This window comes from Excalfactoria chinensis, chromosome 7 (genome assembly GCF_039878825.1).
Source record: "Excalfactoria chinensis isolate bCotChi1 chromosome 7, bCotChi1.hap2, whole genome shotgun sequence".
In the NCBI taxonomy this organism is placed as follows: Eukaryota; Metazoa; Chordata; class Aves; order Galliformes; family Phasianidae; genus Excalfactoria; species Excalfactoria chinensis.
This window is the reverse complement of record NC_092831.1, coordinates 23,429,281-23,453,608: the sequence shown is the minus strand read 5'-3', so window position 1 is coordinate 23,453,608 and position 24,328 is coordinate 23,429,281. Positions and strand designations below refer to the sequence as shown.

The following is a 24,328-nucleotide window of genomic DNA, read 5'->3' as shown; positions in this document are numbered from 1 at the left end:
CCTTGGGTTCCCTTTCAACCCAAGCCATCCTGTGATTCTATTCTATGATTCTACTATGTACACACATGGACAGATTATTTACAGAGGACTGTGCTGGCTCTGCTTGGTTGAACAGCACTATGTGCAACAAAATAACTTGTGTTTGGGGCATGCAAGTATCACAGAGATACATTATCTTCCAGCCTTTCCATTTAAGGAGTAAAGGGCATATTATAATGTCTTGTTGAGTTCTGTAGGTACTTGTCCCACTATACCTATAGCATTGCATGAAGTAGGAAGTGCCTAAAGAAACCTGAAGATGAGGTGTAATCAAGTTGAGAAGGCCACGTATCTGTACTTGCAGACAGTTATAAACTGAGGTCTCATTCCATCTCTCTCAAGCAAACTGCCAAGCAAGATGCTTGCAGTAAATGGTTAATGTGGCTACTGAAAATTTTCCTTTTTAAAGGTGTGGAGGGCATTGCTGTAATTGAGTCTGAAACCTATTCTAGCTAAAGCCAGCAGCCAAATTCCCAGGGCAGATTTTATCCCATCCTGGGATTTTTATTGGAATAATTTGAAGTTGATTCTTCACTACTGGTGGGTGCACTGCAGCGCTGGTCTTATTTGTGAGGTTTCTTTATGTCCAGCTCATTTTTCTCAATTATATTTTATTTTTGATTTCATAGTAATCTCATTCTTTCTGCTCAGCTGGGTCCTCTGGCTACAGCAAAGCTCTTTCAGTTTTGTACAGTCTGGCAGATCACACCAGGGACTTTGCCTTCCCATTGCCCTGTGTTGCAAGGTCATTATTTAAAGTCATTAGCAGGACAAGACTGAGGGACAGTGGGGACACAGCCTTGTTACTCTTCTAACTGCAAGTGTCCCGTGAGCATTCATGAGATAATACCTTTATCCTCTCTGGCAGCAAATGACGTGGGCTGGGATCCCCTATATCTAGTTTTTAAACTATTGTCTTAGAAGTCACATTCCTCATCAACTCCCTGGTTTCTCCTGTAATGCAAGCTGGTGGATTGAGTCTGCAGGCATCATGTTTCACAACCCCAGAGCTCCTACTGATCCTCTGAAGTCTCTGATGAAATGACCCGCAGAAAGGGCAGGGGACAACAGCCTGTGGTGTGGACACTTGACTTGAAGCACATCAGTTACTAGCATCAGGTCATGAGTTGTGGTTTCTTTTTTTTCTAGCCAAGGCTTTGAAGGTCTCCACAGGTAAAATTTCATCAGTCTCACTAGCTACCTGTTTCAGTGCTGAGCAGTGCTGCCAGTGGAAACTTTTTTTTCTTACTATTTAGAATGAGTTTCCTACTCTCTTGCTCTACTGCCCCGCTGTAACTCTATCAAGAAGAACCTGGCTCTGTTACCTTTCCAATTATTTGAAGAGAAACTGCAGGAAGTTATTAGGTCATTAGTCTCTTTTGTTAGCTTCACCTCAGCCATTTCAAAATGGCAACTTTTAGGTATTTCTTTCATGATGAACCTTGTATCCAGGTATTCTTGCTTATAACTTCTGAAACCAACATTTTCATTGCTGTTAAGCCCCGTCGTTAAAACTGCCTAGACTGTAAAGTCTAATTTCATGTGTAATTCCTGGATTATTTTTATGCCTGGGCTTCCGTGACATTTCAAGAGTTTAGAACACAACTTGAGTTACAGGCAAGTGACTGTGACATTTGCCTGGAATACTGCTGTATGTCGCTAGTTGCTTCTAATTGGTACTCTCTCGAATACTTGGAGTAACATGCATACAGATCTGTGAGCTGGTACATCTTGTTGTGCTTCATGTAAGCAGATCACATCCAAGCCCTTATAATTTTTACACAGTTTGTGTTTCTTGATCTTGCTGGATAAATGTGATGCTAGCTGACTCTGTGGAATGCAAGCAGTTCAGCCTGTTTGTTTTGTCTCCCTGTTTGTCATCATATCAATCACATTCCAGTGCTGTTTTTTTTTCCTACTGTGTGACAGATATGTAGCATTTGAAGGTTTAATCTGTATTGCACAAGATTCTCTCTTGGAGCCTTAGTGCACACTGGTGGAGCATGCATTCTGTAGCTCTGTATTAAGAAAGCCGTCTTTTTATTTAAAAAGCAGTTATTCTCTCTTCTTGTTCACCAGCTGTCACATGTGAGCAGCTCTGTCACCATGAGTGTGTTTGGGGCCTCTTCCCAAGAGCAAATTCAGATGCTATTGGTCCTGTATTGAAGTGTTTTCTTCTCTGACACTGATTATAAATTAGCTTGTGAAGAAGATAAATATTTCTTGTAGGAAATGTATTTAATATAAACTTTGGAAAGTCATCCAGAGCAGGTATTTTGTAAGTGCAAACTAAGGAGCATTTTTTAGAAAACTAATACCTAGGCTGATCTGAAAGTAATGCCTTCTATTTATTTCTGTGAAACCTACAGCAGATACAAAGAGCACAGTACTATTTGATAGAGCAAATTCTCAGCTATGAAATACAAAACACATCCACCACCATTAGCTATGCATTTTCACTAATGATGAACAAAATCCTGCATGCTGTGCTTGTAAAAAACAAACAAAAAAACCTGCACTGGCAGAGGTGGCCTTCTGTTACCACTGCTAAAATGCACCCCCCATTGCCTCACTGTGCTCACGTACGCTGTTTGGTCTCCACAAATATTCAGCAAGTTTTGATGCATGTCATTGGTGCCGCCTTTTCCACGCAGGGGAATTCAGAGACACAACTTTTCTTCATACATGTTTCCTTGGCAGAAATCACCTTGTCAGACAGCCCCTCTGCTGCTCTCTGATGGCAACAAGGTGTAATGGAATATGGGTAGGAAGGTTCAACCTCTACTGCCGTACCACCAGTATCCACCTGACACTGTGCCAGAAGAATAAAATGGGAGGCGTTACCTTCAGAGCAGCGCTCATAGCACCAAAGAATGTCTTGACATAGGATGCTAAATGCAGATAACCTTTGTAAAGGATGTGACAGTGGCTATCCAATATTTCACCTCAGAAACATACTCCAGGGAGTTGCCATGCCAGCTTGGTGGCTGTCACTCACCTTGCAGCACAGCACTCCCCTGGTCAGCCAGGTGCGATGGTAGGAGGCTGCCTGCTTGGCTGTGAGGCGGTTTAAGGCAACTGGTCTGCAAGAAGGAACTGGAGGCAGGAGAGCAGATTTCTAAGGGCTGGGGGGGGGGGGGGGTCACAGGAGGCTCTGGGGAAGAACGAGGATATTTTGTTTTGTACGAAAGGATGAACCAGTGGGGTCCTCAGCTTTCCTTTGTTGCCTGGTGTAACCCACAAATAATCTGCTTTATTATGTGTTTTGCTGCCAGTTCTAGCCTAGGATTCTTTGGCAGTCATACAGAACTTGCATCACCCTAACCCAGAAATGCCTTATCCATATTGCTGCTGCTGCTGCTGTCCGAGGAAGATGGCTGCTTCCATGCAACATCTGGTTAGAAATACCCATACGTTGTCAGATGGAAGTTACTGACAAGGATATTTCTTAGTAACTTTCCAAGTGAAGCAGTACATTCTCTGACCAAAACAGATAGATTCTCAAGGAACGGTGTGATAGAGGCAGATAAAGTACTGATTTAATTAAATGATTTCATTATTGTTACTGTAACCCAACAGGCTCTATTCACTCTGAAAAGGCCTTTGAAACCCTTGTTTTTCATTCACAAGTGTACCCTTTGAAACCTACTCTCAAAGGGATAACATAAAGGTGAGGCTAGAGCGGAAATTCTGTCTGGCAAGTTTGTCTTTAAATCAGCTCTTGAGCAATTGGAGAAACCACTCTGATTTAACAAGGTCTTTCCTCTCCTGTTCTATCCTTCATTAAGAATGTCTAAAGAGCAGCGTACTCTATGAAGAATTACTTTGAATGCCTGGGTGCAGGCTTGTCAGAACCATGTTGGGCAGCTATCTCTGTGTAAGTCAGAGCTCCCTGGTCTAGATGCTAAAGGTCATGTCTGAGTAAGATGTCTCCTGTCCCAGAGATCTTCTGTTTTGTTTTATTATTATTATTATTATTTATTATTATTATTATTACTATTATTCAGAGTGGAGAATATCTAGCCAAGTCAGAGGAAGGAAAACTGATGCAAAATATGAACCTTTTGTCTTTTTCTCCAGCCCTCTGTTCCAACAGCATGCAGACAGAATTCTGCTGTGTAAGGGAATTGTTTCTTTTTTTCTCTGAATAATGTGGTTTTTTGAGTCTAGAGTTCAAAGCCTCATCGTTGAACAAAGGACTATTAAAACATCTTTAATTTCCTGAAGCTTTTAGTGAATGATGGAGGGTACTATAATAGTTCCAGTTTCTTGGAACTGCTTTTTCATTACACAGAAATCCCAGTCAAGCACATATTGTCTGTAAATTATGTTATTGTTAATGGCAACTTCATAACGGAACAAGTTTTGCAATAGCAACTTAGGGTTCAGACGTACCTGAAAGGAAACAAGGGAAAAATGAATGACTTGAGAGCAAACAGGCTTGCTTGTGCACTTTTCTGCATTCAACTGATTTCTTTGTCAACATGCCCTGCTCCAAGCATAGTACAACGAGGGCGTAGGTCTGGGGATGAAACAGGGGGCCAGAATATGTCAAATGTCTACATAAATGTATGAGAGCAGCACTGAGGCTTAGACTGTGGTGCTTGTTTATAAGTGACTTGAGCTTTCTCCTTCAAAGCGCTGATCTGTACTACTTAAGGCTACTGCAAGCATTGCCACAGCAAGTCCTGTACAGTCATTCTTTAATTATGTAGTTACTGCTATGTTTTGGAGCGTTTGTCAGCACAGTCTGGTCTCCTCTTTTGCCTCAACAGCAAGAGGCACCACTCAGCGCTGGTCCCATCACCTTTGTGCAGGTATTGTTCAGTTGTGCTGCAGCTCTGTGAGGTACCTTAGTGCTGTTGCTTGCGTTGGACACCAGCAGTTGATCTGTTTGCCTTTCTGGAATGCTGAGTGCTCCTCTCTGGGAATAGTAAAGTTTTTGTGTAATAATTAGAACTAGGTTTCAATGTTCTGTGAATCCTAATGTGAACTGGATCTTTTAAGACTGGGTGGATGTTAGGTATTTAAATAGTCAACCTTTATAGCCCAAAGACCAAATCGATGGAAAGCTGTTCTGAATTGTTACAGTTTGAGCTTATTTTGCTTCACAGCAATTTTTCAATTTTATACCTCAGCTCTAATGTGTGCGGGTAAAATGCTGCCAGCTGGCAAAGCAAGGCTCTGGCTGCGCACTCTGCCTTTGTCCTAAGCTGAAAGCAGAACTATAATAAGCTGTGTTCCTCTCTACTGTGTTCAGGAACTTCTGTGCAGGACTTCAAGCAATAGACAGTCACAGACACTGCAGGTGAAAACTTCTTGCTTCTTGGTCCCAAAGGCAAATCAAGAGTGTATAAATGTTGGTCTGGTGGCTCAGGAAATCTGCCAATCTATGACATGTGAACGGTTAGGAGAACTTTTTAGATGCTGCAGCGTTATGCTTGTGAAGGCCGAGAACAGGTCTCTGACCAGCAGTGTTGCTCTGGTTTCTGCCTCTTCACACTGAAGTGTCACACGTCCAGCTGTTGGTGGGGCAGGGAAGTGTTGGGAGAATGGCACAAATCCCCAGCTGCTGGGTGCAGCTGCACTTAGGAAATAGACAAAAAAAACACTTAATTGCTTCATGGTTTGAGTTAACCAGATTTGATGGTGTGATTCTTGTGCTGGCTCAGAAAGTGCTACCAGTGATAAAGATGAGAGGTGTGCCCTCTTATGGCAAGCTATCTTAAAAGAAAATTCTAATGAGGATTAAATAGATGGGCATGTGATTACTGAGCTTCTGCCCACCCGAGTATTCTGAACTATGCTGCCTTTAGCAGTGTGAAGTTAGTCAGAAGCAATGCGCATTAAGTGAATGTTTTAACTGCTCTCATCTGTGGTCCTCGTACTTACCTAGAGGTATTATGTTCTCCTGTCACACACTTTGTCTGCTGACATCTGGTCATGTGCTGCTTTGCCTGCTGAGCTCTAAACAGTAGATCTCTGAATGGAATTATAATGTGTAGCATCGAGATAAATCTGATCTGGTGACTTCTAGCTTTCAGTAGTGTTTGGTCTAGCTTCAGTACTGCTAAGATTTCTAGCAATTGAACTTCATTTTCAGTCGCTTACCTCTGATATTTCACATTATCATTATTATTTATCTCTTTTGGGTAGGTATCTGTAATAAGTGCAGTTGGAATAAAAGGGATTTTCTGCTTTGTACGCGACCAGCTGTTGTAGTGTTGGTTTTAGATAGTGAGGGACCTAAGATCGCTCTTTGGTATTTCTTGCTGTGATAGTGAAAGAAAGATGTGATTATATATTTATTTTTAAACAATTTATACTATATCGTCTTGTAAAATTAAAGGCATCTATGACTCCACACTATCGCTTTTAGATCTGTATTATGCAAAAGGCTTAACTCCTGTTTTAAGAAATGAGTGCCCAGTGTAGTTATAGCCAAAATGTTTGTGTGCTAATATTCAGTTTATAGACAAATTCTTTTATGCTCAAATAATAGGCAATAAAAGTAGATGATAGTGGCTCCATTAAGTGATAGTTCTAGATGCCAAGCATGCTGCCATGTATATATATCTCCTGGAGAACTAAGGCAAAAGACTATTTTGTTTTCCTGTCTGGAGCTTGAGGAAAGCAGAGTTGGTCTGATAAGAACAGGGTGAAAACAAACATTGAGTTTCACTCAGTAATCCACTAAAACGATGGCCAAAGTATTTACTAAGGCCTTCAAAATATTTTTTAATAGCAGCATCACTTAGGCTGTAAATATCATTCAGATATGAGAAATGCAAAAAGGGCTCCTCTCCACTAACTGCTGCACACAGGTCTCTCGTTCCCCTCCCAGCAGCCAGCAGAAGGGACTAATGCAGCTCTGCTCTGCTGTCACACAGCCCGCTGGCAGTGTCTTCTCATAGAAAGAACTTTGCTGTGACACGGGACAGGCTGAGATCTTTGGTCAAAGTAACTTCCCGTCATTTCCCACTGCTAGAACTGTGATAGCATCTTGAGCAAATTAATTAAAAAAAAACAACAACACAACAACAGAGAATAAATAAGGAAAAAAAGAGAAAATTAACTTCTCCATTCCATGTTGATGAAGTTTTTTAATCTCACTAAGATGCAGAACAAAGACTATTGAGTTTCCATTCATTAGCAGCCAGCAAAGTATGAATACCGTCTTCCAACAAAATCTGACTTCTCACATCAAGTTGTGCACTTAGAAATAATTACAAATAATTTTAAAAAGAAAAACAGTGGAAGCAATAATGAATATGAAACAGGACCGAGTAGGCTTAAAGTATAGCTTCAAGTATTCTATGGCATTTCCTCAGACATATGTCTTAAATTTGTGCAATACCCATCTTTGCATAGTAAAGAAAGATTGGTTAAACTCCAGCCTTAAGTAATCCATTTCTTTTAACATGCACTTATACATCTGTTAATTTGCCTAGCGGACTTCTCTTTTAGGAGGATCACATCAATTCAGTGAGAGCATGCAGCAAACTGGAATAAGCTGTACAGTTACCACAGTTTCTTGTCCAGGTGAATAGATAAATAATGGAGCAAACATTCAGCAGGTGAACTACAGATGTCACTAACTGTGTCTTTTGATGGCACCATGATGAACAAATGAAATGCACATGTGCTTCCAAAGCAGAGCAAAGACACGATGTAGAAAATGAACACCTAACTACAATAGCTTTTATTGTCTAATGCCACAGAAAGCACTTCAGCCTTGACCTGCTCTGTGCGGTGTTATCACTCGCATTCCATACACGTGGGGCAGAGCCACTGCATACTTCCACATACAGGCAACAGCTGATGAGTACAGTGTAAACTCAGTCAAGAAATCATAATTCCTATGAAACTGCTGGGGTAAATAAAAAGTTACTCCAGCACTGACTGTATGTACATAGTAATTGGGGACCACTGTGGTCTGATTTAAAACATCACATCGCACATTTACAATGCTGTTTGTGAAATGCTTCTCAAAGGTTTATTACACAGGTAGCTTCCATACATCCAGTTGATTATATTTATTTTAGTTTTTGGTAACCAGTAGTGTTTCCATTGCGGTTACACACGGCTTTGGGAGCAGAACTCTAACGAAGTTGGGACCACGTTCCCAAGCAAACTCATTTTATAAGACATCGATATACTTGCAAGGATTTTTGGTTTGCCATAGAAACTTAGTTCTGCTTGAGGTCAGGCAGGAACTGTTTGGAATATGACTTCCAAATGTACTGATATCAACTACCTGTGTGCAGCACCTTTAACTCATCATGTAGTAAGTGTTTAATGTGATTGTTAAAGCTGTTTGAAAACAATAACAACTGTCAACAGAAACAATACGTAGTAATTCTCTATTGAGACTGTTGGATTCAACATTATCATAAGAAAAACAACTGAAATGAGAAAGATTACTTTTTTTTTTTAAGTAAGTCACAGGAAATCTGCAGAATTTTTCCCAATGCTCTAACTTGTAAAGCTAACTTAAGAAATGGACTTCTACTGAAAGCAGATGGAATACCTCATGTAATTTCAGTCCCATAGTTACTAATATCCAACCCTTAAATAAAAAATTACTTAACTCTCTGATTCTGGTTATCAGTTGCAGCAATAAAATTTCCAGGTTGCTGCACTTTCATAATTCACTCCATGTGTTTTTGTTTGCTTGTTTTAATCAAGGTAAACAGGATGAGCCAGATCTCACAGGCCTATAAGGGAGTCCTAAACTAGTTCTCTTTGTATCTGTCTCAAATCAGACATATGCAGGCAGCCTGCTCACTATCAGTATGGCTGCCCAGCACTTGTCTGAAAAATCTGTTTCTACGCAAGGTGTAACTAAATAATTACAACACCCCCCCCTACAATTTTATGGATTTTCCATGTTCTGTAACTAGCTAGCAGTTGCAAAGCATCAAAAGACTGATTTTTGCATTATACTTGGAAAAGTGGAATGCATCAAGGAGATACAGGGAGCATGTTAGAAATGTCAGTTATCGTGGCAAGTTGGTATAGGTGAGCAGAAGGGAAGAAAAGCTCATTTCCAAGCTTTTAACATTTTGCAAGTTTTTTAAGGCTTATTTAAATTTGTATATTACAGGATCTAGACATCTGGAAAAAAGCTAGAGTTAAAAAGAACAACAGAAGCTTGGCACTTCTGTGCTTAATTTGAGGGTGTTACTTTCTTACATTATATTACAGAAAATCTGTCAAAAAAATCAGTGAAAAAGTAATCCAGACTTATAGCCAGTACATAGATATATGCATTTATACACTTTAATTGTTTTTGGTTTTAAGCATACTAACTTTAGATCACACTTTTTGGTGTTAAAACTCCCTGCATCTGCATGCTGTTCTCTGCCTTTTTTGAGTAAGCCCAGAGCACTGGCTGTAAAACATGCTATAGAATAAGAGGGGAGCAAATAACAAACAAAACAAAACAAAAAAAAACAAAACAAAAAAAACACACAACAAAAAATTACCAACATCAAAAATAGATTCACATAAAGAATAGAACCTTTTTATATGGAAATCCTTTTCTGTATATATATCTATATATATATTTATAATCTGTGAAAATGATACAATAAAATCTTATTTCCATATTTACACATTTTCCTTCTTGGGACAACTCCATCCATTGCTCAATTGTTTCCATATCCAACAGGCTCCTGGCCTGGCAGACAGTGAGAGCAGGGAGCTCTGAGGCCTGGTGACAAAATGCACTGCATGATCAGAAGATCAGTCGGAGCCTGGGACCAGCTTCCCAGTGCTTTGTAGTTATCGGGCTGCAGATTCTGTTTGGGGTCAGCTTGCTAGCTTGGTTGTTTATAATGTGAGCCATGCAGGTTACCCTTTCAAAATTAGCTTCTCATGCCACTTGAGTTTGTTAAGAAAAAGGAAGTCATGCGAACGCAAGTGAAGTTAGAGTGCCTGTAGGCTGGAAAAAAATCTCCCGCTATTACATGATGTTTTGTATAGTTCTCTTATTGCACTTGGTCTTTGTCTCTTCCTTTGTTTGAGAAAAGAAAAAAAAAAAAAAGAAAATAACTGATTTTGAAATAGTTTGCTCTTAACTTATCAGTTAATAATAACCAGTGAAAGGTGAATGGAGAAAGTATTTTCAACTTATCTCCAAAAAGGACAGTTTTATCTCCTCAGTTCCTAACTTCTCAACGTTGCAGTTGTAGCTATGGTTTATGTTCTTCCTTATTTAGTTCCTGCACAGCTACAGCAAAGATATCATACCCAACATCCAGTAGTGAAAGCAGCAGCTCTTTGAAATGCATTTCTTCAGATAGGGCCTTGTTGACTTGGATCGAACCTTCGTTTTTTGACATTTCTTCCAGGTTGCATCCGAAGGAGCAGGGAAAAACAAGAAGGGCAGATCGTTAGTTAGATATTAACAAGAACAAAACCAAAGCTGAGGTCATAGTAAAGTAAAAGGCTCACACAGAGACAACGCGTAATGTTTGCAATAAGGAATTGGGCTGCGTGCTTTCTGTAGCATAGTAACAAGTATTAGTTTCTTTATGAAGCTTAAAGATCATGATGGCGTACAGAATTTTATTACTTTTGTAGTAGTTTGAAAGGTCTGTAATTGTAGAAATGCTCAAACCATAGTAGTGTCTGTCCACTAGGCTGAGAAAGCATGCATATGCCTAAGCAGAGGTAAACCGAAAGTAGTATGTAAGCACACAGAGACTTGGGTTCTCATAGCAGGTGCTCATCTTTGGTTAAATCCAAACTCAGTTTGCAAGTTCTATGTGAGGAAGCCTTGAAGTGCCTCTGTGAGCTCTTACCACACTATTGACCACAATTGCTGTGAATCTCAGTAAGGTGCAAAATATAGCCAAGACATCACACTCGAAGGAGACTGGACAGTTCTGTTAGATGTATGGTCAGAATTTAATGTTAAAAGCAGATAGCAAGCTGGTGTGATATCCAGGCTCCTACGATACTGGTATCTACCCTATGTCAAACAGCAAGACATCACAAAGCAACAACAAAAGTTAGGTGCAACCTCCCCGGTATCTGGCTTTATGTGGGGCATCAAGCAAGGGGCTCATGCATTTAGTTCTCCCACTGGGCATATGCACCACTACCGCCACCAAACTGACATGCAAAAAGTACGAAACAGGAATTCACAAATTCCCTAAAAGCTACATACCATCCCCAGGATTTTCTATGTTCTGCAGGCCTGCTAACTACTGCGACTGCTGTAGTATTAATAACTTTTCCTCACGGTTAAAAGACTAACGGATGTGTGCAAAGGCAAATTCTTTCTAAGAAGACTGGTAGTTCCCAGGCATCTTTTGTTTTGTTTTTGGATACCACTGTCTACATTTTTGTACAGTGTGTGCTGTGGAAGAGTTACTGGCTTTTAAAATATCATTATGTTTAGCTTGCTAACAGATCTTGCTACCCTCCACAAGTCCTGGAATAACACCCATTAGGCTGATATTACCTTAGAGTCTAAATCCATCCTCTCTGTACCGCAGGATACATATGAGGTGGGCAAATACTTTTTTTTTAGGTCAACTAACAGAAACCGCATATGGTAAGTAGTATGAATATAATGCCCTCAGCCTGTATTCTGTGATCTGACCAAACAATGCTCATTCTCTAGTTTCAGCTAGCTGAAACATACACTTCAAGGAATACGATACCAATTAAATGACTGTCTTTCTTCACTTAAGATATCCTGGTAACAGTGCTGTGTGAGGGGAAAGATAAACCAAACACCTGTGACACCAGAAAAACATTTAAGGAAACTCCCTTAATTACTAAGTATCAGGCACAGGGTGAACAGGGCAGCATGGTACACACGTGTAAAACCTCAGTGGGAGCCTGCCACATCTTTCTGCTGTGACCTTAGCGATTTACAGAGCTGGACAGCGAGGGGCTACCCAAACTTGCCTTACAATTTCATCGTGAGTTATCAACCATATTAATGCTAAAACAAAGATAGTATTCTTAAATCAGCAAACAGAATGAGTTGCTGTCATCCCATAGAAAATTACAACAAAAAGACAGACTGGGTGATTACCACATCCCGGGTAGCTGCTGTCTGCACCATTTTATAGCTATGCATTATAACAGCACAAGGTTCTCATACAGCGTTCAGCTCAACAACAAATAAACTTCTGCTAAATCTCAGTGGCACTGGTCTAATCGCGTCATCTAACTAGACACATCTCCAGGGCCTGCCTTCATAGCTGCCTATTACTTTGGGCCCATAATCATGCCTAGCTGCACACAACCAAAGTATCTGAAGAACAGGAGCTCTGAGCACTTGGACCAGGACTCAAACAACAGTGCTACTTTGAAATAGCTTTCAGCAGGTACTAGTGCAAAGCACTCCATAGTCAGAGCCTGAGTCACAAGATAAATTAACTTCTCCCTTAGAAAATCAGTGGAATGTTTTTATGTACGACAATCATTACTTGTGATACGTAAGTGAAAGAAAAAAATAACCTTTAAAACGCTTCCCTCTATCTGAAAAAAAAAAAAAAAAAAAAAAAAAAAAAGCCTGCTCTCTTTAAATAGTGCAGCAAAAACAATTAGGGAGCTAGAGGCTACAGGAGACCCATAGAGATCACAGAATAGGGTGCTGTGTTTCCTTGTTGTTTCATGTCAAAAGTCTGTGAGAACTTTAACTTCTTTTTGCGGTTAATATTTCAGTGCCTGGTTAAGTAGTGATAGTCAGCATTTCAGTCTGTAATCCAACCAGAAAGAAACCTCTAACATAACCAGCATTATAGACAACTCTGAATCAAAAAAGCACAGTATGCTGTAAAATGACCCAGCTAACACAGTCTGCATGATATGGCTGTCTTTACAAATGCAAAGTACTTCAGAAAAAATATTTTTTAAAGAAAGCTCAATATATGCAATAAATACCTTCCTGTAATCCTTAGCATCTTTCCCCACCTGTTTGTAACGTGGTGACAGAGGCAACTACTTGCAAGTCCTTTTCCTAACTACATAAAAATTTATTCTAAACCACTAATATAATCACTTCAAATAACCAATATTTTTATAAGCATAGTGGAATTCAAATACAGGTTAAGAGATAAAATAATTAATACTTTTCTAGAAAAAAATAAAAATACCCAATTGAAATTAAGAAAACAAGGGGCTAAAATTAGCAGCTGAAGATATTGACCTGCTATTTATTGTAATAATTAAAATATATATATATATATTAAATACATCACATGGTTTTAACACTGATGCTTGTGTAGGTAATAGCTGTATCCAGGTCATAGTACAAGCGTTAAGGAAGTGCTGGTAATGGACTGAAACCTCATTCCTCATCAACTGTCTTACTGCCTTATCGTGCATAAGCTTTTGGGGTCTTCAAACATCTGCATGGACCAGCTAAAAATGTAGCATTTGTATGGACTGTGCAAGTCTTCAGTCCTACCGTTAATCCTCCACTTAAAAAACAAAACAAAACAGAAAACTTGAGCTCCAGTCAAGAAACAATTGCTGGAACTACACAGAATGGTACCTATGATCAGTTCTCTGAAAGCCACTTATCCAGTGTGATATGATGAGAAGCAGCTTTTCATGTGCTTTCACCTAGCACTGCTCCTTAGCAGCTCTGCTTCATTACTAAAAATTGCCTTAATACTGTTAAAGTCAGCAACAAGAGTATTTAATTGGCTTCTATTACTTTCCAAGAGTGAATATATGCTAGAAAAATAAGCAAGCATATGTCCCTTAAGCTGATGTTGCAGCCAGTGCAAAAGGCCCACATCAAAAACTACTTTCACTGTAAAAGTGTCCTTCTAGACCAGTCCTGTATATAATGTCATATGCTGAGATCTTGCAAAGACTTGCTACATTGAAATTAATGTCATGTTTCATGAATGCTTTACTGTTGTTTACTGCCCAGCAGAGTAGAGGTAGAAAAACATAGCGCAGTTTAAAATCCAATAGCTTTAGAAGCATTATCCAGGGCTCAGCTGAAGTAAAATCTACATCCTAACGAGGTTTCCTCTTAGAGCCTTTAACTCCAAGCCAGAAATAGTTAGTAAGACTCCTAAATCCCTGAAAATTCAGTCAAATTTTCCTTCCTTATTCTGTCCACACATCAACTTGATTAGAAAACTCCATCTATAATTCATTCTTGAAAGGAAGTCTGAACCTCATTTCTCTAAGCTTGCATCAAGCCACCTTTTATGCTTCCCCCTCAAGCCTCCCCCCACCCCATCTTAGTTCATGAACAAAGTTTGCTTAGTTGCAGCTTACGTTTGATTTGGACTTGACAGCACAGTACCGTATGTTGATATGAAAATCTGATAACCTGTGAAACAGAAATCACATCTCCCAGTTTGTAAAGCATTAGCTACCTTCTCTCATATTTGCAGAGACTAAACATATTGCTTGCTTAAAAAGGACACATTAAAATCCTCATCTGTCTCTCCAGATAGATATGAAGCAAAGTATGAGAGAGTCTACATGTGCTAGCCCTCTTTTGTACACAAGTAGAAAAACCACCAACCCCCAAAAGAAACATGCACTTCAAGCTGTGAGCTAGGCCAGGCTGGTGTATTTGAGGTTCTGCTACAGAATGAGCACTGGTGTCTTGCTCTTTTAAGAGCCACTTCAAGAGACTTTTCAGTATAGCGATAACAAGATTCTACAAATATGCAGGCAAAGGACTGACAGCAGGATGCAAAGTGGAACGTTTGTGAGAGTAGCTGAAAGGATGCAGAGCACAAAGAATAAATTAACTATCCAATATTGTATTATTTAAGAAGGAAGGAATTGTCTACCCCTCTGAGTTCACACAAGCTTCCAAGTACAAGCGTACCCAGTCAGTATCCACACTGCTTGCACAACTGCCAGCAGCTGCTACAGAAGGGCTGCAGTCTGGGCTGCTGGTTGCTAAGGCATGACCTAGCTTACGAAGGAATACCTAAACAAATTATGTTTTGTGTTACAGAGTTATTATTTAGGGGTAAATACTCTGTGTCAGAAAAAAATAGATGCTATTAACACACGCAAGTCTCTGACACCTGAACACTGGGCCAGAAGTAAAACCTATCACTCAGTTCTTCAAGCAACATGCAGTTAGTGGTGTTCCTAATATTATCAACTGAGAAGTCCATATATGACTGTTCTCAAAAATGAAAATTCTTAGCAGAGTTAACACTAGTATTGCAAAAAATGTGGTTGCATTTAGTTTAAAAGCTAATTGCACTGAAGCATTAAACAACAAATCAGTCTGACATCTTACCTGACTGCTTCTGCACTTTGATTAGGGAAAAAGAGAATTCCTTCCTATAAATTAGGATCTTATGGGATACTTAAAAAAAAAAAAAAGTGCAGTGTTAGTTAACACTACAGAATGTGCCCAGTCTGTACCCAACTTCTGAGGAAAAGCTCAGTGCCCAGACTGCACCCACACATAAATACATCTTCCAGTCTACCAGTTTCAGTCTCTCCCACAGCTGAGTCCAAACCTGTCACTGCATACTCTAAGAGACCTCACACCTCACTGGCATCTCTTGCTTTGAGCCCAGATAAGATGAAGTAACAACAAATTAAATGTTCACTAGTATTTTTTTAAAAATTGTTTATTAATATGGAAAACATTTATGTCAGAAATACTATGAGACTACAAAAAAATATATGCAGCTTTATTAAAATTCTGTTGCTTTGAGATCCGTCACAGCAACTAGAAGTACTGGAGGCTGAGCCATGGATATTTACTATACAAGTAGGAAGACTTAAGTTATTCAGCTGAGAAGGAGCTGTAAAAAATAACCAGAAGCTCAAGGTAAATAACTCTATCAGCACGTGTTAAAAAGATAACATATCCATGCTTAAAAAATCATGATTGGCTGAGGTTTTTTAGAAATCTGGCATTAGACCTATTCTTACTGAAGCAGATGAGGAGCCCGGAACACCAGTGCTGCAACTCTATGCACAGCCTGCAGCTTGTGCCAGTGCCAACAGGATGCACAGGGAGCGCTGCCATCCCTGCTCGCCTCCTGCTCTGTTCCATTGCATGAAGCCTGGAACTGTGCTGGGAGAAATACCAGAAAGAATGCAGCAGGTCCTGGGTCCTCCTGAAAGCGCCAATACTGGAAAGCAGCGCAACATGAAGTAAGAACTGTCTATTTTTCAGAAGAAAGGGCAAACTGTTTTCTGTTTTCCCCTAGGCTGAGAGATAGGCATATACAGTATTTTTCTTCTATATGCAGGCGTCATTAAGGCCACAAGACCCTAAAAAAATGGAATACTCAGAACTGAGACAACAAACATTTTTAGGTGACTTTGAAACTGAACGAACAGATAAACAGGCCCAATCATTATTTCCTATTCTGACAACCTTCTTAATTAAGAAACGTATTTTTCTACTTCTCAACTCAGATGCAGGATATGAAAATGGACTATGTATTATATTCTTTCAATTATTATAAAACTCTGATTGAGGAATTACAGTTAGTCATAGCATGGCTTGTTTTTAATTCACGTTATTGAAAAACAACAGCAACAAATACCATGAGAAATTACTTGTTCCTGTGCTTAGCACCTCCCTGATTTGTAAGATTAAAAACACCGGCTCTAAATTTAGGCCCTTTTTACCAAATATGGACCATGTGTGCATGTAGACGTCACACTGCCAGAAAAACAAATGAGAAATAAGATTTTCTGTACAAGATTCTTCTTCCTTCAACAGTTACAAGCAGAATGGATGTTGCTGTACTGCTTGTAACTCCCGATAAGAGTTGCTACTTGTGCTTTATAACTATCAAGACCATTGAACTGAAATGTGTGAGAACAACTTTTATTTTCCAGGAGACACTTCAAGCTTTCAAATATTTCAGCCTCGGCTGAAGTTCTTAAAAAAAAGCTGTGAATCAATATTAAGATAAATAAATAAAAAATCAGCACAAGAGCCAAAAGATAGGCCCAGTATTTCTGAGACAGCTGTTTCAGCAGCACACTTTTGTTACTAAATACTACTCACCTACTGCCAGTACTTTGCATTTTCACTTAAGTATTTAAAAAAAAAAAAGTTTTAATGTACTACAGCATTCCAAATAAACAGACTTCCAGAATCACAGAAGTGCAGGGGTTGGAAGGGACCTCAAGAGATTGAGTTCAATCCCCTGCTAAAGCACGTTTCCTATCACAGGTTGCACAGGTCAGTCACTGCTACCTGCTCAGTCAATTCCATTGGCAAAGAAAGGTTTAGTCTGCTGCAGGGGAAAGGTTAATCTTGAGGAAGCCATGGCTAGAGTGAGAAATTTATCACCTGGATTTTTTAAATCCTTGTATTCGGTTTCTCTTGAAAGAGAATGACACTACTAGCTGCAAATGAAAACAAGAGTTGCTTGCTAATTATAGGTGAACTCATGAATGTTAAATTGTTTCTTTTACTTTTGTTCAACTTTGCACCCTGATGACATTGGCTAGTTTTGAATCCATTTCTTCGGCTTGTTCAGCACACGTGTAATTTTCCCTCTTTAACTCGTGTGCAGTTGACAATAAATTAACATAAAACTCTTGTAGCAGGAACTCAACATTTAGTGATGAAAGCAAGAAATAGAACTGCCAGAGCCACTGAAGAGAAGACATGCGGCATTGCTTACTTAAAGCCCCATCCTGTCCCCCCAAGGACAATAGCTGCTACCAGGATGGCACCAGCGATGGAGCCTATTATAAGATTGGTGGCACTAGGACCTGTGATAAAGGATTACGGTAAGAAAGATGTGAATATTGTGTTTTTTACATAAAGAGCAGCAACCTAAAGGTTAGTCAACAAGTCAAGGATTGTAGACAGCACATCGTCTGCAGACGATTTCAGCAGGCCCAACTTACTTTTAACAAGAGAAAGAAGAAATCTGTTGGTCTCTGCACTGTGTGCTATGTTAACTTCCACCATAGATACCTAATATTAGAGGGTAAATTCCACTTTTTATGGATGACTTTTATCCAGTGAACTGATTTTCAACTAAGGAGGTCACTGAGATCATTGCAAAGAATTCCTTAACTTAAAGGTGAAAATATAAATGCTGTCTTATTTATGACTATGGCAAAAAGGGGCAAAAAAAATCACAACCTCCTATTTAATATAGATTGTGAAAGGAGATAGATGCTTTAATTCGAGCTGACAGTATCTAGCACCACTTGCTAAACTGAGTCCAGACTCCTCCTAGTTATGTCAATGCTAAATTTCCAAACAATCCTTGACAAAGGAAAGGATTACATAATAAGGAACAGAAGTTGACATAAAAGCAGCATTCCCATTAAGCTTTCCAAACATCAAAGCATCTCTTCATCATCCTCAAGAAGCTACTTAACAACAAAGTAGGGGAAGGGTGGAGCAGGAAAAAAACCAGCAACAAGAAGCAGCAGCACAAAATTTACTTGTGCACTTTTCTGAGGAGGAAGAGAAAACCTAAATAAGAAATTCATAATCGACCCTTTAGTGCTCTGTTTACACGGGGTGCAAGAAATCAGACAACACAATTGACTGTTTTACCATATCAACTGCTCTGCACACAAAAAAAATGCCTATGAGCAGTCTTTGATGTAAAGCTAATTGCACCTGAGCTGAAGGCAAATCGAAACCAACACAATTATTTTACAGTATGTTGCATACTCTGTTCAAACATTTAATTATTCAGGAATAGTCCTTAGAAACAGTTCTTAGCTCCTCCTATCCCAGTCTCTCAAAAAATCAATGCTTCAGCACAGCAATAAAATGACACTGAGTTTTGAATGCTACAGGACAGCCAACATAAGGAAGAAAAAAAGAGTAGTCAGATCAGCAAAGGAAGGACAGCTGCAGTAGCTCAACATTTCAAACCTTTGGCCAAATCCCAGACACTACAAACAGAAAGTACCCCAGGTCCTAGCATTTAGAGCTGTGACCTAACTTCATTGTATCCATTCCATCTTTGCTACAGCAGCACTTTGGGATGAATCAGTAACTAAACGAAAACTAAGCCCTCAGATTATAACACTAATCAGAATGAAACAAATGCTCTGCAAACATGTCAGGAACTCATGCTGAAAATAAGTACAAGTAAGCACTATAAATAAGAATGCATAAAATTCAGGTATAATTCATGGGAGGGGTGAACGCCCTATATTTTGCCATGAACTTCCGTTAATACTCCACATTTACTTCAAGGAGATTGCTTACTTGCTACAAAAAGAATATTTAGGATCATAAATAAAAAACTAAAAGAAATAGCATAGGCTTAGCGGATAGGAGCAGTACACAAATTTGACAATAATGATTAAAAGGTAATTTTTCACTATTTAGAAAATACTTTGTTTAGACTTACCTTTGAAGTCACACCTGGCTCTAAATTAATAGGAGTGAGTAAGGTACAGGGTAAATGAATGCCATTTGATAGGGACTGTACTCCCAATTAAGGCTTGCTTTCAAGATTTAACAATCTTATGAGCTACTGTATCCAACTTGGATGTATGGCTTACTCTGGATTTCATCAAATGATTGCACACAACAAAAGACTGCAAACACAAACTAATTGACATGTAAGAAATTCTAGAAACCTTGATAAACTGTAATGCTGATTTCTTTCCAGCCATAGAATGCTATCTTCCCACAAAACAAAAAACAACAACAACAAAAAAAACCCACAAGGATTAGAATATAAATTAAATTCGATAAAGATGAACTAAATGGACACTTTTTAACATCTCTCCTCTTACTGTGTTCCCTGCTTGTTACATGTTTGAAAAGAGACTGGAAAAATTCATTGAAAATTCAAACAGAAGAGGTATCTGAGACAGGTTAAGTTAATGGACAAGTTATCAAACTGTGCTAAATAACAGATGAATCCTAAACAGCCATTTTTTATAGAATGGTTAGGGTTGGAAGAGACTTTTAAGATGTCATCCACTCTCCGTGCTACGGGCAGGGACACTTTGCTAGGCCAGGTTGCTCAAAGCCCCATCAAAACTGCTTTTGAACACTTCCAATACTGAAGCATCTACAACTTTCCCAGGCAATCTGTTGCACGGACTGATCAACCTCACTGTAAAAACTTATTTCTTGTATTCAATCTAAATCCACCTCCTCTCTGTTTTAAAACCATCGCCCCTCTCTGTGTTGCTACAGGCCCTGGTAATCTTCTCCATCTTTCTTGCAAGCCCTGTATACGTACATATATAAGAATCAAATAAGCCACAGCTAAAATTGAGTTAGTAGGCTAACACTTAAGATTTCAGTTCCCCAAAATTATGAAGATGGTAAAAACTGTTTATATGTATTCTTAAATGAATTCTGTACTTCAGTATTCTTCTGTCTTGAGGTAACAATACTACAATCAGAATAACTGGAAGCCTTACTACAGAACGAGTTATATACCCTGTTATCATCAGCTTTCATTTTCCTATCTAGATTGCATGAGTTATTAGATTTGAAAGCCACAAAGAACATAAGTTTCTGCTTTTTATCAAATAGCCCAGGTTACCCTCATTCTATTTTGCAAAATAATCACAAACATACTTTTTTTTTTTGTCCCCCATTATTTTCTGAATTTGGCATAATGTGAACATTCAGACATTTAATTTCACTGTGACAATGTAAAAATTCACAAACTCTTTTTTTATGCCCCACATTACCCCAGACAGGAGAAGGTTCAACACTGCATGAGCAACTCACACGACACAGACACGGTCAAATCACAGACAAATACGATCACCACATGACAAAGCTAAAGGGGTAATACACAGAGGGCTCAGGTGCATACGGTTACCTCACACACTAGGCACCAAACATAAAACTCAAACTATGAAAAATGCTTACTCTATTCCCCACCCTGTGCCTCCAAAAATCACCCCCAAGGCCAGAATGGTCCCTGCCACTGCACCTATTAGCCTGTTTGTGGCCATGCTCACTGTGTGGAGGGAAAAGGGAAGATTTTTTAAGGAAATGATCACATCATATATGTCTGAAGTGAAAACATGAAATCATTCCTCAAAGGAATATTTTACTTGATAATCCTTTGGTAAGCAATTCAAGCTTCTTATCAAACTTATATTTACCAAATAATGTAGCTTTAAAAATTCAGATAAGCTTTATTCGTCTTATTTAAATGCCTGCAAATATTTCAGCGAGAGGTTTTCCTATAAATGTAAGACTACTCCTTTTAGCTTGTGATTGCGTTCTTGTGTACTTAAAGAGAGAACATCCTCAGCTTACTGCCTTATTACATTTAAAACAGCCAAAACATAATTAAGTCACCAACAAGAAAACTTCCTTTAGGTCACTGGAAACAGACTGTATCCATAGTATATAACTACACAAATGGAAACGGTTCATTTGAAAACAGTTCCTTTGCGTGGGGGAAAAAAAAAAGCATCAAAAATGATTTAAAGTAATTCCTTTACTAGTTTGCAATATTTTCCTTTGTAACTTCATTTACCACTCTCTATTTATACAACACAAAGACATTTGACACCTAAGAGGTAAAACTGACCTTGAAATTGAGCTTCGGGTGACATTCTACTCTTTGGTATGTTCATAGAACCTTAACATGCTGAGGCCTTATATTTCACTTTTGAAGGAAACAAATCTATATTTCATATGTTGCAAAAAAAAAAAGTTAAAATGCTGATAGTTTCATTGCACCATAACTGACCATAAACAATTCTCTAATGGGAACTTCTTCAGGGACAGACTTTATAATCTTCATGCTGGAAGTCTCTTTTGCAACTGCTTCTTAATTCTGTTTCATATACACAAACACACACACACGCACACACACACTTGAGACAAAAGTGTTTGTGTTAAAAACAAGCAGTATTCCACTAGTCAAAGGCCCAGTTCCATAAACAAAATTGCAAGGAAAGACCTTCTGTGCACATGGAGCCCCACTGACCTCAAAACCATTAGCCAATGCTGTTAAAGAATACAAAGTTTCTGCAGTAGCCAAACACTAACAGCAGGAGGTCCTTCCCAAAGCACCTACCATCCTGAGCTGCTCTTCCATGGGTCTGTTGGTAAAGTAGGTTGCAGAGTTTAGACTAACTTAAGGCCTGTGTATAAATATAATTAAGGACAACCAATTTTTAAATCCTCAAACATTGTGTAGAGGCAAAGGAAATTGATGGATGATAGAAAATTCTAAGAAGAGCAGCAAAACCTGAAATTAACAGCTATCACAGTAATACATATACATATAGGAATGTAGTATTGCTATTTATTGTTAAAACATACTAAGAAAAATGGTAGATCTACAGTGTGCAAAGTTTTAAAGCAATTTGTGAGATTTCAGATCTCTTAAAAGGTGTATGATCTCTCCCTAAATAATTACCTTCTCTTGTGGTAAGTAGCTGAAACCAGAAGAAATTAAAGCCCTCAACTCCCTAACATACCAGGGCCCCTTAATTAAGCAAATTTTGGCCCAAAGCTTTTGACAATGTACAAAGAGGATTCTAGTTTATGCACATTTTTCCCCCTCTTCTATCAAAATATAAATTTAATACCTCTGTTGGAAATGTTAAATGCAAAGAGCTCATCAAGAGGTTACTCCTGTAAGAAAGAGCTGGTGTCTCTCCTTGTATGTGGTGTAAGGAAGGAGGCAGATGGAAGTAGTCAAGATTTATTTTAAATGATGATTCATAACGGAACTGTATAAGCACTGGAAAATTGTTGTAAAAAATATTGCAATTGCAATACAAAATAGTTTTCTACTTTTTTGCAGGTACTTCCTGGGAGATTTCAGTCTCAATCTGTCAAATATCTAAAATTCTGACAATCAAAACTGAGCACATCTGCTGCCCTAAGTGACAAACTTGCATGTGGTCAAAACTGTAAAAATGGAAGGTTTGACACCAGTACCACAGGTATCGTTATTGCCCCGTCTAACCTTGATTACTTGCATTCACTCTAGTTTAGAAAGTCAGGTTATGTTCATCCCAGCTTGTTCCTTACACCCCTGGTCATGCCAGATACCACTCTCTGATGTTGGATTTGGTTGAGCCGTGATGATGTTCTCATAGCTGTCTCTGTTCTATTTTTTTTTATTTTTAAGAAAAGGAGACTGGTTTGTCTCTGAAATATAACAGAAATTTAGGGCTAAAGAAAAGGAACTACTTTGGATTTTGTCTCAGACTTGTACGCTGCCAATGACACAGGAAGCGCTGATAAAATAATGGACATTTTTTGAGTACTTTGGGTCTTCACAGAACTATGGAAAATTGTTTCTGTGTTCTTTTGACATCATCTCCCCAAGAAATCCTCTATTAACACATATCTTTTGAAATTCAATCACCTTGTAACAAAAGCATTCTGAAAACTGAATTATAAACTACACATCCATCTATTTGAAATTATAACAATTAGTTTCCATTACCAGAATTTAACCAAGATAAATATTCCTCCTCTGTTCCTTTTTTGTTTGTTTGTCTAATACAGGAGGGACTATCTAGTTAGGATTTGGAAATCAGCACCACAGTACTGAAGTTTTCATAAGCGGTGTTCCAACCGGGAAGTGGAATGATAAGCATCACTATAAAACAGTCTACAAACCAGGCAACTCTATGAAGAACTGCAACAGGGTTAGGTGTCCAGAAAGTACCTGCAAAGATTCCCAAAGAGAAATCCAGGCTGCTTCTACACAGCTTCCCTTCATATGCTAGGAACCTGCTTTAAGACGGCCTCTTCCACAGTTGTTGGTAAAGGTCTACTGGAACCCAGTGGACCAAAAGATTATGGCACACATAACTGAAGTGGGACACACCAAAATTCTGTCTTCTCATCATAGAATCACAGAGGATCCCCAGTTTGAAAGGATCCAACAAAGGTCATCAAGTCCAACAGCACTGAAGCCCCAGACATTTCAAAGAGTGACTGATTGCAGTGTAAGTAATACATCTTTAAGCTTCTTTCCATCAGCTTTATAGAACGGACTGAAGACTCCAGAAATACAAGTTAGCTGCAAAATTGTGTTCAGGTTTATCATTTCCTTATTGCTTTATTTGTAAACCCATAATTCTGGATAAAGACAGTCTGATATGGACAACGTCCTGATGACAGGAAAAGCTTAAAATCCTTAGTCAGCCCAAGGCAGAGAAGTCAAAGAATCTCAAATGCCTGTCTTCCTCTTTAGAAAACACTTTTAATTATTTCCTCACTAATTCCTCATATTCAGCTGAACTGAATACCTCCTACATAAGCAAGAGTAAGAAATAATGGTGGTAAGAATAACACAGGTCCTTAACTTTTTTTTTTTTTTTAAAACCAAAGCTGTTGTTTTTTACCCCACAGTATCTGAAT

At 38.8% G+C, this 24,328-nt stretch overlaps 1 protein-coding gene across 8 annotated transcripts in view; it reads right to left on the bottom strand.

Moving 5' to 3' along the window:
* Window positions 1–7,125: 7,125 nt before the first annotated feature.
* ADAM23 (ADAM metallopeptidase domain 23) overlaps window positions 7,126–24,328 on the bottom strand; it is a 64,093-nt gene continuing 46,890 nt past the window's right edge. For 2 of the 8 annotated variants that reach the window (XM_072342008.1, XM_072342016.1), the window contains 4 exons: window positions 17,661–17,751; window positions 14,305–14,359; window positions 10,294–10,387; window positions 7,126–10,057 (listed from right to left, as the gene is read on the bottom strand). In XM_072342008.1, coding sequence (XP_072198109.1) covers window positions 10,032–10,057; window positions 10,294–10,387; window positions 14,305–14,359; window positions 17,661–17,751 — 266 coding nt within the window. In that variant the 3' untranslated portion in view covers window positions 7,126–10,031. Of the gene's footprint in view, window positions 10,388–14,304; window positions 14,360–17,660; window positions 17,752–20,854; window positions 20,946–24,328 lie in introns of all 8 variants that reach the window. The other 6 variants (XM_072342015.1, XM_072342013.1, XM_072342009.1 and 3 more) reach the window with 6 other exon arrangements.